This window comes from Falco naumanni, chromosome 3 (genome assembly GCF_017639655.2).
Source record: "Falco naumanni isolate bFalNau1 chromosome 3, bFalNau1.pat, whole genome shotgun sequence".
Lineage (NCBI taxonomy): Eukaryota > Metazoa > Chordata > Aves > Falconiformes > Falconidae > Falco > Falco naumanni.
In genome coordinates this window covers 92,365,945-92,378,879 of record NC_054056.1, presented here as the reverse complement: position 1 = coordinate 92,378,879, position 12,935 = coordinate 92,365,945, and the positions used below count along the sequence as shown (strand labels likewise).

The 12,935-nt window shown below is 44.1% G+C and overlaps 1 protein-coding gene across 1 annotated transcript in view; it reads right to left on the bottom strand.

Annotated features, from left to right (window-relative positions):
- The window catches only part of LAPTM4B (lysosomal protein transmembrane 4 beta), a 62,084-nt gene extending 49,361 nt beyond the window's left edge, over positions 1-12,723 (bottom strand). Inside the window, exon 1 of the mRNA XM_040587662.1 lies at positions 12,521-12,723. Coding sequence (XP_040443596.1) covers positions 12,521-12,616 — 96 coding nt within the window. The 5' untranslated portion in view covers positions 12,617-12,723. The remainder of the gene's footprint in view (positions 1-12,520) is intronic.
- Between the last annotated feature and the right edge of the window lie 212 nt (positions 12,724-12,935).

Below are 12,935 nucleotides of genomic sequence, written 5' to 3'. Positions count from 1 at the left end.
ATTATCAGCCCCCAGTTCTCCACCTGAGCTCAGCCCTTGCAGGATGGTGCCCAGAGTGCCCTAACAAGGGACTGGAGAAAGATCCCACAGAAAGTCCTAGAAATGCTCATGCCCTATTATCCCGATAGAGAAATAAAATAATAATTTTAAAAATCCCCAAATCTTGCTTCTCTGGCAACCAGATGGTGTACACCCAACTTCTCACCAATGCAGAGGGGGAAAATAACTGCTTCGTAGAGACCCCAGAACATATAATGAAACGAGGGGGAAAGAAAATATGGAGGAGGTAGCTAGTCTAAATATTGGAGCATTACTTGGATCTCCTGCTCAAAGTTTACCAAGCACAATTTCAGTTTTGAGTAGAATATATTTTAAATATCAGTAATTGCTTGAGAGAAGGTGCGTGCAGGCAGGAGGGAGAAAGGCAGCACATGCTGAGACCAGGACCAGCACTGCCAGCCGCTGCTGCTGCTTCCATCTGTACCATGGTAAGGAACCAGCAGCTTGTGTACAATGTGATGCAGCTCTGCTTGGGGGAATGCGCAGCATTCAGGATGCAAGGAAGCATCCTCATGTTTTCCACAGACAGCATCCAGCATTTAGAAACCATATAAGACATTAAAATTTCAAACTTCTGCACCAATTAGTGAGTTGCCTTATTTATTTCCCACACCATTTGTTCCAGAGATCAGCAGTGAGCTGTGGTGACCCACGGAGATAAAATGCAGGGGAAGAAAGGTGTTAGGAACCACTGCAGCAACAGGTAATGAGAAAAGAAGTGCCACTGTAATTTCAGACCCTTCACAGAAGTGCAGCTGCATGGTATCTATCCCAGCTTATCTAAAATAAAATTAATTCCAGTAGCTCCTGAGAGCATGCCATTAACAGAGATCTTTTGCTGATTCCTAACTTAAGCAGACAGAGAAATGCTCAAGCCAGCAACTACATAGGTGTCTGTAAATACTAAAAGAATTGTCAGGAATTACAAGGGCTTAATTTTCCCCTGTCTTCCTCCAGCTTACAGTCAAGAGTTGAAATAAAATTGCTCTGATAAAGGAGTTTAGAAAAGGAAATATTAAGCTTACTTTAAGTCGGTGCACTGCATTAAAAATACACCAATATTTCTATTGAGATCCACAGGGTCCCCTCTAAATATTCTGCTACAGTTCTCCTAAGACTTCCTAATGCAGTAAAGAGAGATCCTTACATTTATAGGAAAAAGTAAGGAAAAAATCCTAGCTTTATTTATATTGAGGGTTCAATTTATAACTGAACCCATGCATGGAACAGTCTGGATGTAGTTTATGCGGTGGAAGATGTACATACACTTTTAATTCTGGGTCTCTTTTCAGCCTCACTGAACTTGAGAGATCTGCTTAAGTATACACCTTAAATCTCTGCATTGGTGGAGAGCTAACTCACTGCCTGTGCTCCCTGCCCGGGGCCCTTTCCAGTTCCAGGGAGCTGGTTTAATGACAGTGAACACCCCAGTAACAGGTAGATATAAAACCCCAATACTTTCGGATAAGGAGAGAAAAATAGAAAACTGCAGAGATACACTTTGGTTTTATGATATACAAAATAATAAAAAAATAGATTTAATGAAAACATTCTGGGCTAACCCTCCAACTTTCTGTAATCCACATTAGTGAATTATAATAATGTGATCGATATAGGCAGCTAGTTACCAAAAACATCATTGTAGCTTACTTTATAGTTCCGTACCTGATACAGCTACCAGATGAAAGAGGGGATGATGTTTCTGAACCAAACAAGTTGTGACTGAGCAGCAAATAACAGCAGATTTCTCCGAGGACTTTGAACAGTGAGCCATCTCCAGATGTTGCTGACCAAGGCTCCTAAACCTTGGCCAGGTTTTGAACTGGCACACACAATTCTAGTGTGTTTTTAATACCCCACAAAACTGCCAGGGTTTAGTTTGTTGCCCTCTACAGAGATGCTTATTGAAGCAAATCACCAAGGACATTAGTTTTACTAGTAAGAAATCCTGAATGTTTTTAAGAAAACTGAACAAAGTCTCAAAAAAAAAACCCCATACCCTCTGTCTCCCTTAAAAAACTCAAGGTAAAGTTGTGACTCCAGGTGCTTGTTCTCTATAGAAATTACAGAAACAAAACCCCAGAGTCTTAAACTATTTTTGCTCATTGAAACTAAAAACAGAAGAATATTTTATAGTATTTGGATATTTGAAACCAGTATTACTATTAGAAAAAGTAAGAATGTATGGAAACTGTATAGTTTAGCCAACTCAGCATCCTTAATCCCCTCCATCTACCTTTGTCTTCCCACTTGGCATGTTCATTGCATTGTTCCTGATTTTTTCCTTTAGCATAGAAGATATTGATACAAGCAAAAATGCTTTTGTTCATCAAAAGGACAGAAAAACCCTACAACAGGGAAAAACCCCAAAGTTCAGGGTTTAACTCAATAGCTCAGGGTAAATTAGCACTGTCTGGAACACCTTTCCCAAACTTATCTGTTAGCACTGATGACGAGTTAAGGTTTATGAAATATTGGCCCGTATGGGCAGATTTTTCTATCTGTTCCCTCTCCCCCTGTTAGGCAAAGTATATTTTGTTTTCTGAATTCCGATTAAACAAGGAGGCACTTTTAGCAATAAAGGTTTTACAGCTGTCTGACTGGTGTGGAAAGCAGGCAAACAAGGTGAGAAGGAACGAGGTGTCCCTCCGGTGGGGCCAAGTATCTTTACAGATCTTACAGCAATAACTCGGTCACCTTCTCCCTCAGGGCACGTAGGACCCAGGACCTGCATCTAAGCACACCTCAGTCAGTGGCTTGAACGCCCAGAAAAGGAGGAGCAGGAGAACCCTGGCTGTCAGAGTAGACACCTCTCTTTTTTCCTGCTGTGTAAGCCTTCTGCCTCATGCTAATGAAAATGTTTCAGCTTGCCAGCACTGAGGGACAAGCCACAGATGTGTTAGTGATGCACAAATTAATGAATGGTCCGAGGAAGGAAACCCAGCCACACTTAGTTATCTTTTCACCCAATAGAACACAGCAGTCTGAAGGGGAACAGAAAGATGCCACATCAAGTTGGGTTACAAGGGAATCCTTCACCCCTTTCACCAGTGAAACTCATCACCAGACATCATTACTGAAGCCAAAAGGTTGGAGGAATACAGAAAAGGATGAGCTGTTTATTCAGGAAATGCAAGTGCTTAGTCATATTACAAAGCATCCTAAAAAAACAAAATACAAGTTTTCCTGCTTCAGGTTATTGCCCAACCTTAGAATAACAGCAGCATAAAAGAAAATATTGTCCCTGCACAAGCTGCTCTTTCTTACCTCCCTGTGTGACTTCTCAAAGCTTATGTTTGTGCCTGCTATCTGAAACACTGCACTGGGATAGGGAGAGTGTCAGTCAGATCACAAGTAGCAATTAAGTTTTTATGTTCTTTAATCTGGAGAAGGCAAGGTAGAGTCTGCAATTCTTGTTGCTTATTTTTCTGTATTACTCATGAGAAGTCAAAGAATGATCCAGACAGGCTCAGACCAGCACGCTACAGAGTGCGTATTCTAGAGAGCATAAAATAGAAAGCCGCATTAAATATTTTAATCAGACTATATATATAATTTCAACTTTGGTTATTATAATGACACTAAGCACGGAATTTCAAAGGCTATGCTGATTAAATTGATATAGGAAGTCCAGCATAATTTATCAGCACTCTTCTATACAAATGACTCACTCAACTACTGTCTACTGCCAGGCTTTTAACAGCCCTAAAACTCAAACCACAGGAGATCTGTTATTAATGAAACATGGTAATGACAAAATTAAAAAAAAAATAGATGGACAGACTGTGCAGGATGCACACTAGAGGTTTCTGCCTCCCTAGAGATAGAGTTTAATTTGTTATACTTAATCTTAGTCTTTCCATGGTTTAAGGAAATAGGATATTTGTATGCAAATCTATCAGTGGATTCTTTGTTACTTTTACATTGTATTTAAATACAGTTGAACTCATATCTGAGCAAAGTCCTGAAAATGATTGCTAAGGTCTTCTGCCCAGCCCTAGGGAAATACAACCATATACCCATGTTCAAGGTAAAACGTTGCCAGATCAACTCAGAATTTCCACTAAAGCCCACCTTGGTTCAGGATGCTGTGGAGAGCTAGCCAAGAATGGTATGCATTAAAACCTTATTAGAAAAAGGGTTGCTCGATGGGTCAGTTGGGATTTGTTTGGTTTCTGCATTTGTCCTTTACTTCCAAAACCTGATTTTTGAGTCTTGCGGGTGACTATGAAATGTTGAGGGCAGACCTGCTAAAGTGTCACTGTAGATGTGAGTCGTGGCAGCTGCCATGAGTCTGAACCTTGGTGTGGACTTGTGACAGGGGATGGGCCAGTGAACGTGGCTGTAACTGAGCACCCAGGCTGGACTGCCCAAGGCAGCAGGCCCTGGCCAGCAGCTAGCGTGCCTTACCCACACCAGCCCGTGACTCTGTGCTCAAACTCACCTCTAGCCTCTTTGGACATGTGTTACTGCACTGGTGAGAGGAGTGTACCCCAACTTTTTGCAGCAAACTACATATGCCCACTTAATTAAAAAAAAAAAAAAAACCACAAAAAAGCAAAAAACAACAACAAAAAAAACCCCAAACAAAGCACACCAAACCTTTGATCAATTATCGTTATGTAGTCACCACAGGCAATATCCATAGAAGCCATACAAAAGGGACCGGACTGGGGCTGTCGGTAGTAAACTGCATTGTTGCATCACTCTGCAACCCAAGGCAGGGATTTAGTCATGCAAGGAAGAAATGGGCACACCACAAAGAACGGTACAGTACAGATAATTAGTAAAATAGTAAATAACATGATCACATGTATCTGATCTGTCTGGGTGCAGCTGTTTCACAGTTGGGAAATGCACCTCCGCAAGGTGAAAACCTCCCACAAACCTGTGTTTCTGCCAAAAGCATTTGTCCTGTCTGTTTTAAGTAGCTTAATATATCTCCTGACAGAACAAAACCTCGCTCAGCACAAGCCAGCAATGAAATGGAAAACAGCCACAGCACTTTAAAAAGCTCTTCTAAGGCAGAGGACGAGGATGACATTAGTCAGAGCTTACTGCAGATATGCGAAAGAGAGCAGACCCACAGGAGGTCCAGGAACAGCGTGCTAGGCTCAAGTCCAGATTATTTCTTCAATGATGCCTTCCTGGCAGATTCTCTACTTCAGATCGACCAGGAGCACTCTCTCGCACCTTCAGCAATGAAGGTGGGTTTTCTCTTCCCATTCTGCTCTTTGGAGATTTGCGGCTTTAACCCTCCAGCCCAGCTGCAGAAAATCCCGTGCGCATTTTCAAGTCTCACCACTTTAAACTTTCAGAGTTTTACAGTCAAAGCGTGAGCCCCACAATAAAACCTGAGCAAAAGAAAGCAATCAAGGAAATTAATTCCTGGCTATTTTGCAACATCCGTTCCATATGTCCAGGAATATATAAGACTAATTGCATTTTCACTGACGTCAGTCTAATCAACGATCAGTTTACAAAGCTTAATGTGTTCTCCTCTGGCTCACTAGGAGATACATATTAACCTTCAACAGAACTTCTAAATACATTTTACTTGATTACTGTAATACCTCCTCTCCTTTCTATAAATACATTCAAGACTTTTTGTATAAAAACCAAATGTAATTACAGCATACTGGACTCTTAATGGGGTTTTTTCCTTTAATAAGCATTTATGCAAACTTTGCTCCTATTACAACCAACCATCTGTTTTCTCACTGAAGGGAGACAACTGTCCCCTGTAATCCCACTGAATTTATTACCCAATTGAAGGCCTTTACTAGAAAAAAAAAAAAAAAAAAAAAAAAAAAAGAGTATTTTACAAAGGTTTGCATTTTCTGAATTGGTAACTGCATTGATTAGATGAGATAACTGTGTCATTATCTTGGACAACTGATGCAGATTATGAGCTATCATTGCAATGATTCATATACTCCATGAAAACACCTAGTGTGGTATTTGGGGATAGAAGAAAAACTGCGTATGTAAGGGGATTAGAGTTTAAAGACATTTTCAGAATTCCTTGTGTTGTGTTACAGACTGATAAACAGTTCAGTAAATGCATGGACTGCCCAAAAGATGCTTACAAGAAATTTTAACTCTCCAATGACTTAAAAAGTGTTTAAAACAAAACCAGTAATAAACACACTGACATATGACAGACTCCGGGGAGGACAGACAAAACACTGTTTCTATTCCTCTTTGCAACATGGCAAACACACAAACCTGGCTATTTTCACTCAGAACAGAAAGCCCAGGTAACTTGGGATATGGCATACCGATGAATCCATCCTTTTTTCAGATAATCTTTCTGGCCTGTACATGGATTGATTCTGTCACCCATAGGTGAGCGATTAGGGTCTTTGCAAGCTGTCTTATTGATTGTGTGATTTAATTTCCTCCCATATGGTACTTCATTCTGTAATCTAACTGAAGAGGGCCTGAAGCATGAACTGGAGAAAGCAGGTGGGATAAGGTCCTCCTGCATTGCAGAAACCAGCCTGGGTTTGTGAGTGGTGGGGAGGGGAGTCCTTTAAGGGGCTCTCTAGAAGCCGTTCTCAAAGCAATTAATAGTTATGTTATTTAATACTGTGTCTCTAGGTAAGTTACAATCAGAATGTAGTTATTGAGAAGGTCCTTCAAGCGAGGTATATTTTGTTCATGCTAATGATCACTGCTGGTCTTTATTCTTTGCTCTATCATGTCTAAAATGCATAAATACATTTTAAATTTCTTAAGAAAACACCACGCAGGCCCTGAACAGATACCCATGTGCAGGATCAGTAATTTATTTCCTGCTGGTCTTGAAGAAGATAATGAAATGGATGTGATCCGCTCCAAGAGCAAATACCCTGAACTTCCTTCTGATCCCAGTTTCAGTTGGATATTGACATGTACATCAATCATACAGGGGAGCTTTTAAAAGTGGGATGCATATTTTTCTTTATTCATAACAATAATTCCAAGTTTTCTCTCCACTCTCCTCAAGAGCAAGCATGTGCACAGGAAGCCTCTAATGAATTATTTGGGAATGTTACTGGCTTTTTTCAAGAGCTCGGCTTTCATTTTATGAAAAGAAGTACAGGCAATAGAAAAACTAATGATAATTTTACAGACACGGAATTTGGGACGTAAATATTTAGTCACTGCTACCAGTTTCACTACAAGAATTGGGAATCTCAAGTCATTTCAGATTATACCATGACTCTTTCACCTGCCAGCAGGTAAATCTCACTTGCTGCTGACACTACATCTCCTGCCAAGGGATAGGAATTAGGCATGCCATTGGCACCACCCAGCTCTTCCCCCGGAATATACTGCCCAGATCTGGGCCATGGAGGAGCAGCCACCTAGTGAACCCACAGAAAGCCCCATTCTGCACAGCTTCTTTCCCCACTGCCACCAGTACTGAATGGCGAAGGCAGCATTGCCTGCAGGACCACCTGACCCAACGCCCCAGCTGTATCACACTGGCGTGACACAGGAAGCAACATCCCTGGCTGATACGAAGGAACAGAGCCTTCAATGAGCTGGCTGATGGATTATGACCATTCAAACAGACATAAAGTTGGGGCTCCTTTTTTCTTAGTCCATTTCATTCCATATAAAAGCAAAGAAACCTAATTTTCTGGGTGAAACACAAGGCATCATGCATGTATTCATGCAAACTGGGATAACAAAGTTTCCAATTCCCTGTAACATCAGGCTTCTAATGGCGCAGCTTCCCCCTTTTCACAACTTCAGTTCTTTTTTCAGTTTTCAGAGTCACTTGATTCTCACAGGTTTGAAAATAATCAGTAACTCCATCTTTTCTTAGAATGTCTTTATTTCCCCTGAAACAGCCTTTCCACCCTGTTCAAGGGATCACCACTCACACCTCCTTGCTGATGTGAACTGTTTCGGACAGCGTAAAGGTTGCAGGAGTGAGGACAGAGCAGCGTGGAAGGACCCCAGTGTAGGTACATTTTGTTTACATGAGCAGTCAGTGCTGATCTCTAGTCCCTGCCAAGTAAGCCAAGATTTCAGTAATCTTCTAAACTGGTATTTACACACATTGGCATACATGCTGTTCTGCATGGGGCCTTGGAAAAAAGACATGAAAATAAGCACGGCCCAGCCACAAAATACCTCAGTTCTCATTTTGACATCAGATCAAGTGCACTCCACTGATCTCAGCTGGGTTTTCAACCTGTAAATCAATGAAGACATAGCAAGTGGTGCTTTTCTTTTTTTGCTTTTTTTCTTTACGCTATAGAGAGGCCACCCCCGGTACATTTTTTCATCCATTAGGTTTCAATCCTTTCATTAAAAAAAAAAAATGGCTGGGATTCAGAGTGAAATTATGCACTCTTTCAACGGTATAGTCAGAAAAATCCTGAACTGAAATGTCACGACTAGCAATTCATGCTGAGCTTTCCACAAATAGCAGCTCAAACGTTGAAGCCACGCTGGCTAAAAACTTCAGCTCGCTCTATTTATGTTCTTACTGCACGTCCTTCGGAGGGACCCACACAACTTGATAACTCGCTGTTATAAAAGGTTCTCAGCCTTCCATTAGCTTTTATTTTTAGCCCCTCTCTGCCAGCACCCCGGGGAGCACGGAGGGAGGGCAGTGGCTCCCAGGGACCAGGGGACAGTGGGGAGGAGCAGCCCATGCCCAGGGCACTGCTGCAGCAAGGCAGGTAGCAGGCGGCACGGCACTGGGCACGCAGAGCTCAAAAATGAAAGCTCCTTCTTTTAATGCTTTCTTTCTCCTCAGTTGATGGCTCAAAGTTTCATCTCCCCATCTGAGCAAATAGGAAATCATTCCTGTTGTCCCAGATGCTGCTGGTGGAGCCTCGGAGTGCGCATAAACCCTGCTGCCACGTGTCGAGAGAATGGAAAATCCTTCCGTGACACTGTTACCACATCTGACATTGTTCCTTTTCTGTGTTTTAGATAAAGAAAGTGGAGTCCGTTTCCTCAGGAAGAAGACACACTGTGTTTATAAATGTTGTTACCATTGGGATGTTATTCTGACTCACCAGTCCTGACCGGGTCACTTGGAACTGACAAAAATGCCAGCTTTGCCCTGAACTCCGGCACCCAGGGGAGATCGGAACTGAAGCTGGCTCATTTCAGCAGTGTCACTGTCTTGAGCAGCATGCTGCTACAACTGTCTGGGACAAAACTAAGCTGCTGAAAGTGACTTTCTAATTTTCCTGAATTTTTTATTTTCAAAGTATGACATTTCTAAGACTTCTGTGCCCAAAAATGCTCCTGTTTTATTATTTGTGACCTCTAATTTCATATTATAATAGAAGTAAAAAGTCCGTGCCAGTGGGATAAAACCCAAAGATTAATAACCAGCTGAACCAAACTGGTCCTCAGGTTTTGAAATAAATGCTAGCCCCCAGCCAGCCACATTACTGCCATTTTAACCTTCAGCATAATGTTTGTATTCAACACGGCAGCAGCCCCTTTTAAGCTTTTCTCCCCCAAGGCAGCACACTAGTTCCTGAAGTGCAGGCTATTCTGCAACCTGATTAGATATTCTTTTCAGGAAATTTCCCCCGACTGCTTTACAAGTTACTCTTTATGTTGAAGTACCTCAGTGCTCTGTGATAGTACGTGTATTGTATTATATATATCCTATACTGCAATACCATGCAATGCTGTATTATATTATATTATTCTAGATGCAGTACCTATGGCTCTACCACGAAGAAACTACTGAAACACAATAGCTATAGAAACATTAGCATTCTGAGATCCATTATGTTCTTAAAATAGAGCAAAGTTAAATATTTATTTCCCAGCTATTGATACTTTATGAAACCATTGTTAAGTGCACGTGGCTGCTGGGTCTGTTTTGAAAATTCACAGTGTTCCTTCCCCTTACCGATGCGGGAAAGCGCTCTCATCATGCAGCCCTGATGACTCCACCTGTACCCAGCTCCCCACTCTCCCCACTACTCGTAGGATCCCAAATATCCAATTAAAACATTAAAACTAAAGAGCTAAAACATCATTGCCAAGAAATACAGGACTTTTTGCACATTTACTCAGACATGAAGTTCTGCCTCCTAAAATGATACTAACACAAAACGGGTTCAACGTGTGAAAATGTTATTTTAAAAGCCTGTCCATATTTTTAAGCTACTATTTTTTCCTCCTTCAGAACCCTCTGCTACTGAATCATTGTATTCATATTCATAGAATTAATAAAACTTAAACCTCACAGACAGCAAGATATGAAAAAGCAACAAGAAAACTATTCATTCTCTAGGGGGATGTTTTTTCCTCAAGTAATTTCCTGTAAAGCATAATGGCAAACAGTACACAGAACACATGCTGGCACGGTGAAAAATCAAAGGGGTTTTTGTTTGAACTTTATTTGAGGTAATGTTCATAGCTCATGGGGTTTGGAGTAATGCAACCACCCAAAATGCATGCAGAGAAAAAAAATTGCTACTAGGGCTGCATCTATTTTTATGTACTCAATAGTACATGGATGGTATCAAATCATAATTGTTCTTCTGAGGTAAAACAATGTTTTCGTATATGACTTTGTAAAACAAAGCTGTTCGCTCAATCTATTTACTCAAGGGGCTACCCCTTCCTCACTTACTGCTTCCTAACTTTGTAAGCTAGCAAAAAGTTTTAGCGTTTATTTTCAACATGCATCTAATTTTCTATTCTTCATAGTTAACCTTAAAAATCTAAATAGTTGCCACAGATGAGAAAGCACAGAAAGAAATGTGCCCCTTGACATGTTACGGGTTATTGTCGGTCTGAAGCATTCAGAAATCTGCCCTGAGAAATCTATGAAAGCAAAAGAAGCAAGGTAGGGAAAGGTGTAACGAATGAGGAAGTACCTGCTAGTTAGAAAAGAAAATTTATAAGTAGGTTTTGCAGAAAAATATTATGTGAAATGGGGGCACTGGTGTTTAGGTAACAATGTCTAAAGAGCTGTCGGGCTTTTCTTTGTATCTATGGCCAGCTGATGCACTTACTTCCCTCTTCCTCAAATATCTTTAGGTCCACTGAACAGCTAAAATATCCGTATCCCTGCCTCAGTGGAGCCAATGTGAAAAGGCTTCATTCAGCTGAAGGCAGGAGGAAATAACAAGCACCCTGGCAGAAACATTCAAATGCTTTCAGGTCATATTAAAACTTACTGAAACTTCATTGCAGCCAGGCAAAGTGAGGCATATTTTTCAATACTGTCAGTATTTCAGATACCACAGGCTGTGGATATTGCATTTAACGATATTTTATAAAACCAGGAGCAAGGAACGGCTCAACTAATGCACCATTTTCTCAGTGGAGAAATATGTATTTTAGAGGACGTAGAGCGTTTTATAAGATTTCTAGGACAGAAACGTCAGCCTAGCCTTTTTATTACGCTGATTGAATTTATTTAATGAGCTGCCCCACAATGGAGGCTAGCCCTGCATTTTTCACTTGCTTCTGAAGGGAATTTCAGCAGTTAGCAAATAAGCCCGGGTCTAATCTGCTTCCGTCTGCAATCATTTGAAAAATGATGCTTGGCAAACAGCTCTGCAGGGCCTTGCCATCAGACGCAGGCCGATTCCTCGCACCAAGAGGCAGGGCACACTGAGCAGGCTGAGAAGCGCATCTACAGAACCGACAGCGACCAGCCAGCAATTTTTATTGCAAACCCTGCGACCGCGGCCAGAGCCGGCTCGGGGAAAGCTGCTTTTCCCGCAGTGCTACCCAAGGGATTGAGGGACAGGAGAGGAACCGCGGGCTTAGCGTGCCTCCCCCTCACCGCCTCCTTCCCCGGGCTGATATAACCGGGTGTCGAACAGCCCCTGGAGGCTGTCAGCAGGGTCAGTCCCTCAGTCCCAAGCCATTGCCCTGACGAGGGACTTAAGTCTTTCTGGGACCTGATAGCAGCTGCCTGAAAGGCTTCAGCTCTCGCCAGGCAGCCCGAGATACTGCCGACAGTTACCTGCCCAGCGAGGAACAGCAGTGACGAGAACACCCGCCCGCTTCACGAAGCGCCGACCAGACGTGCCCAGCCAGGGTTTCCCGCGCGGGGTCGGGGCAGCCCGGCGGGGGCAGCAGCGCCGCCCGGCCTGGGGGGCGCCCCTCGCCGCGGGGGCTTCACTCATCACGTCTTCCGTCCCCCGAACGGCTTAGTGCTCGGGACCCTGGTGAGCCTGCCCGTGCTGCCCCACCCCCCGACCCTTAAGCACACACACGCTTCATTTCCCCCGTTTAAGCAGAGCCTGAACACCAGCCTCTGAGCCGGGGGGGCTGGGGCCGTTACGATGCTCACAGTAACGTGTCTCCTTGGGGTTTACCTCCAAAACCCGCCCGGGCTGCAGGGGCAGCCTCGGCTGCTGCCGTGGGCATCCCCCCTCCGCGGGGCAGCTGCCCCTGCAGCCGGTGCCGAGCGACCGGGCGGGGACACCCTCGGGGGGGCCGGGGGCAGCCGGCAGGCGCTTACCAGGTACCAGACGCCGAGAATGATGGTGCCGGTGCGGACATGGCAGCAGAGGCAGCAGCTGTTGGAGTAGAAGCGCGCCCAGGGCGAGCTCAGCATCTCCGCGGCTCCTCCGGGCCTCGCGCCGCTCCGCGCCTCTGGCCGCGCCGCTCCGCGGGGGCGGGGCCGGGCCGGGCCGCCCCTCCCGGCGGGCGGCACCGAGGGCGGAGGGACCCAGCCCGGCGGCGGAGGGGGCGTCCCCGCCGGTGTCCCGGGTGGCCGCTGCGCCGCTGCAGCCCGCCGTGCTCCTGCAGCCCCCGCCGTGCCCCCGCCGGCACCAGCGCCCGCTGCCGGCTAGAGGAGCGCAGAGAGCGGAGCATCACCGCAGGGCGCGGAGGGGTTTGAAAGGCGGAGTGAGGGGATCAGTGAGCGGGCAGCC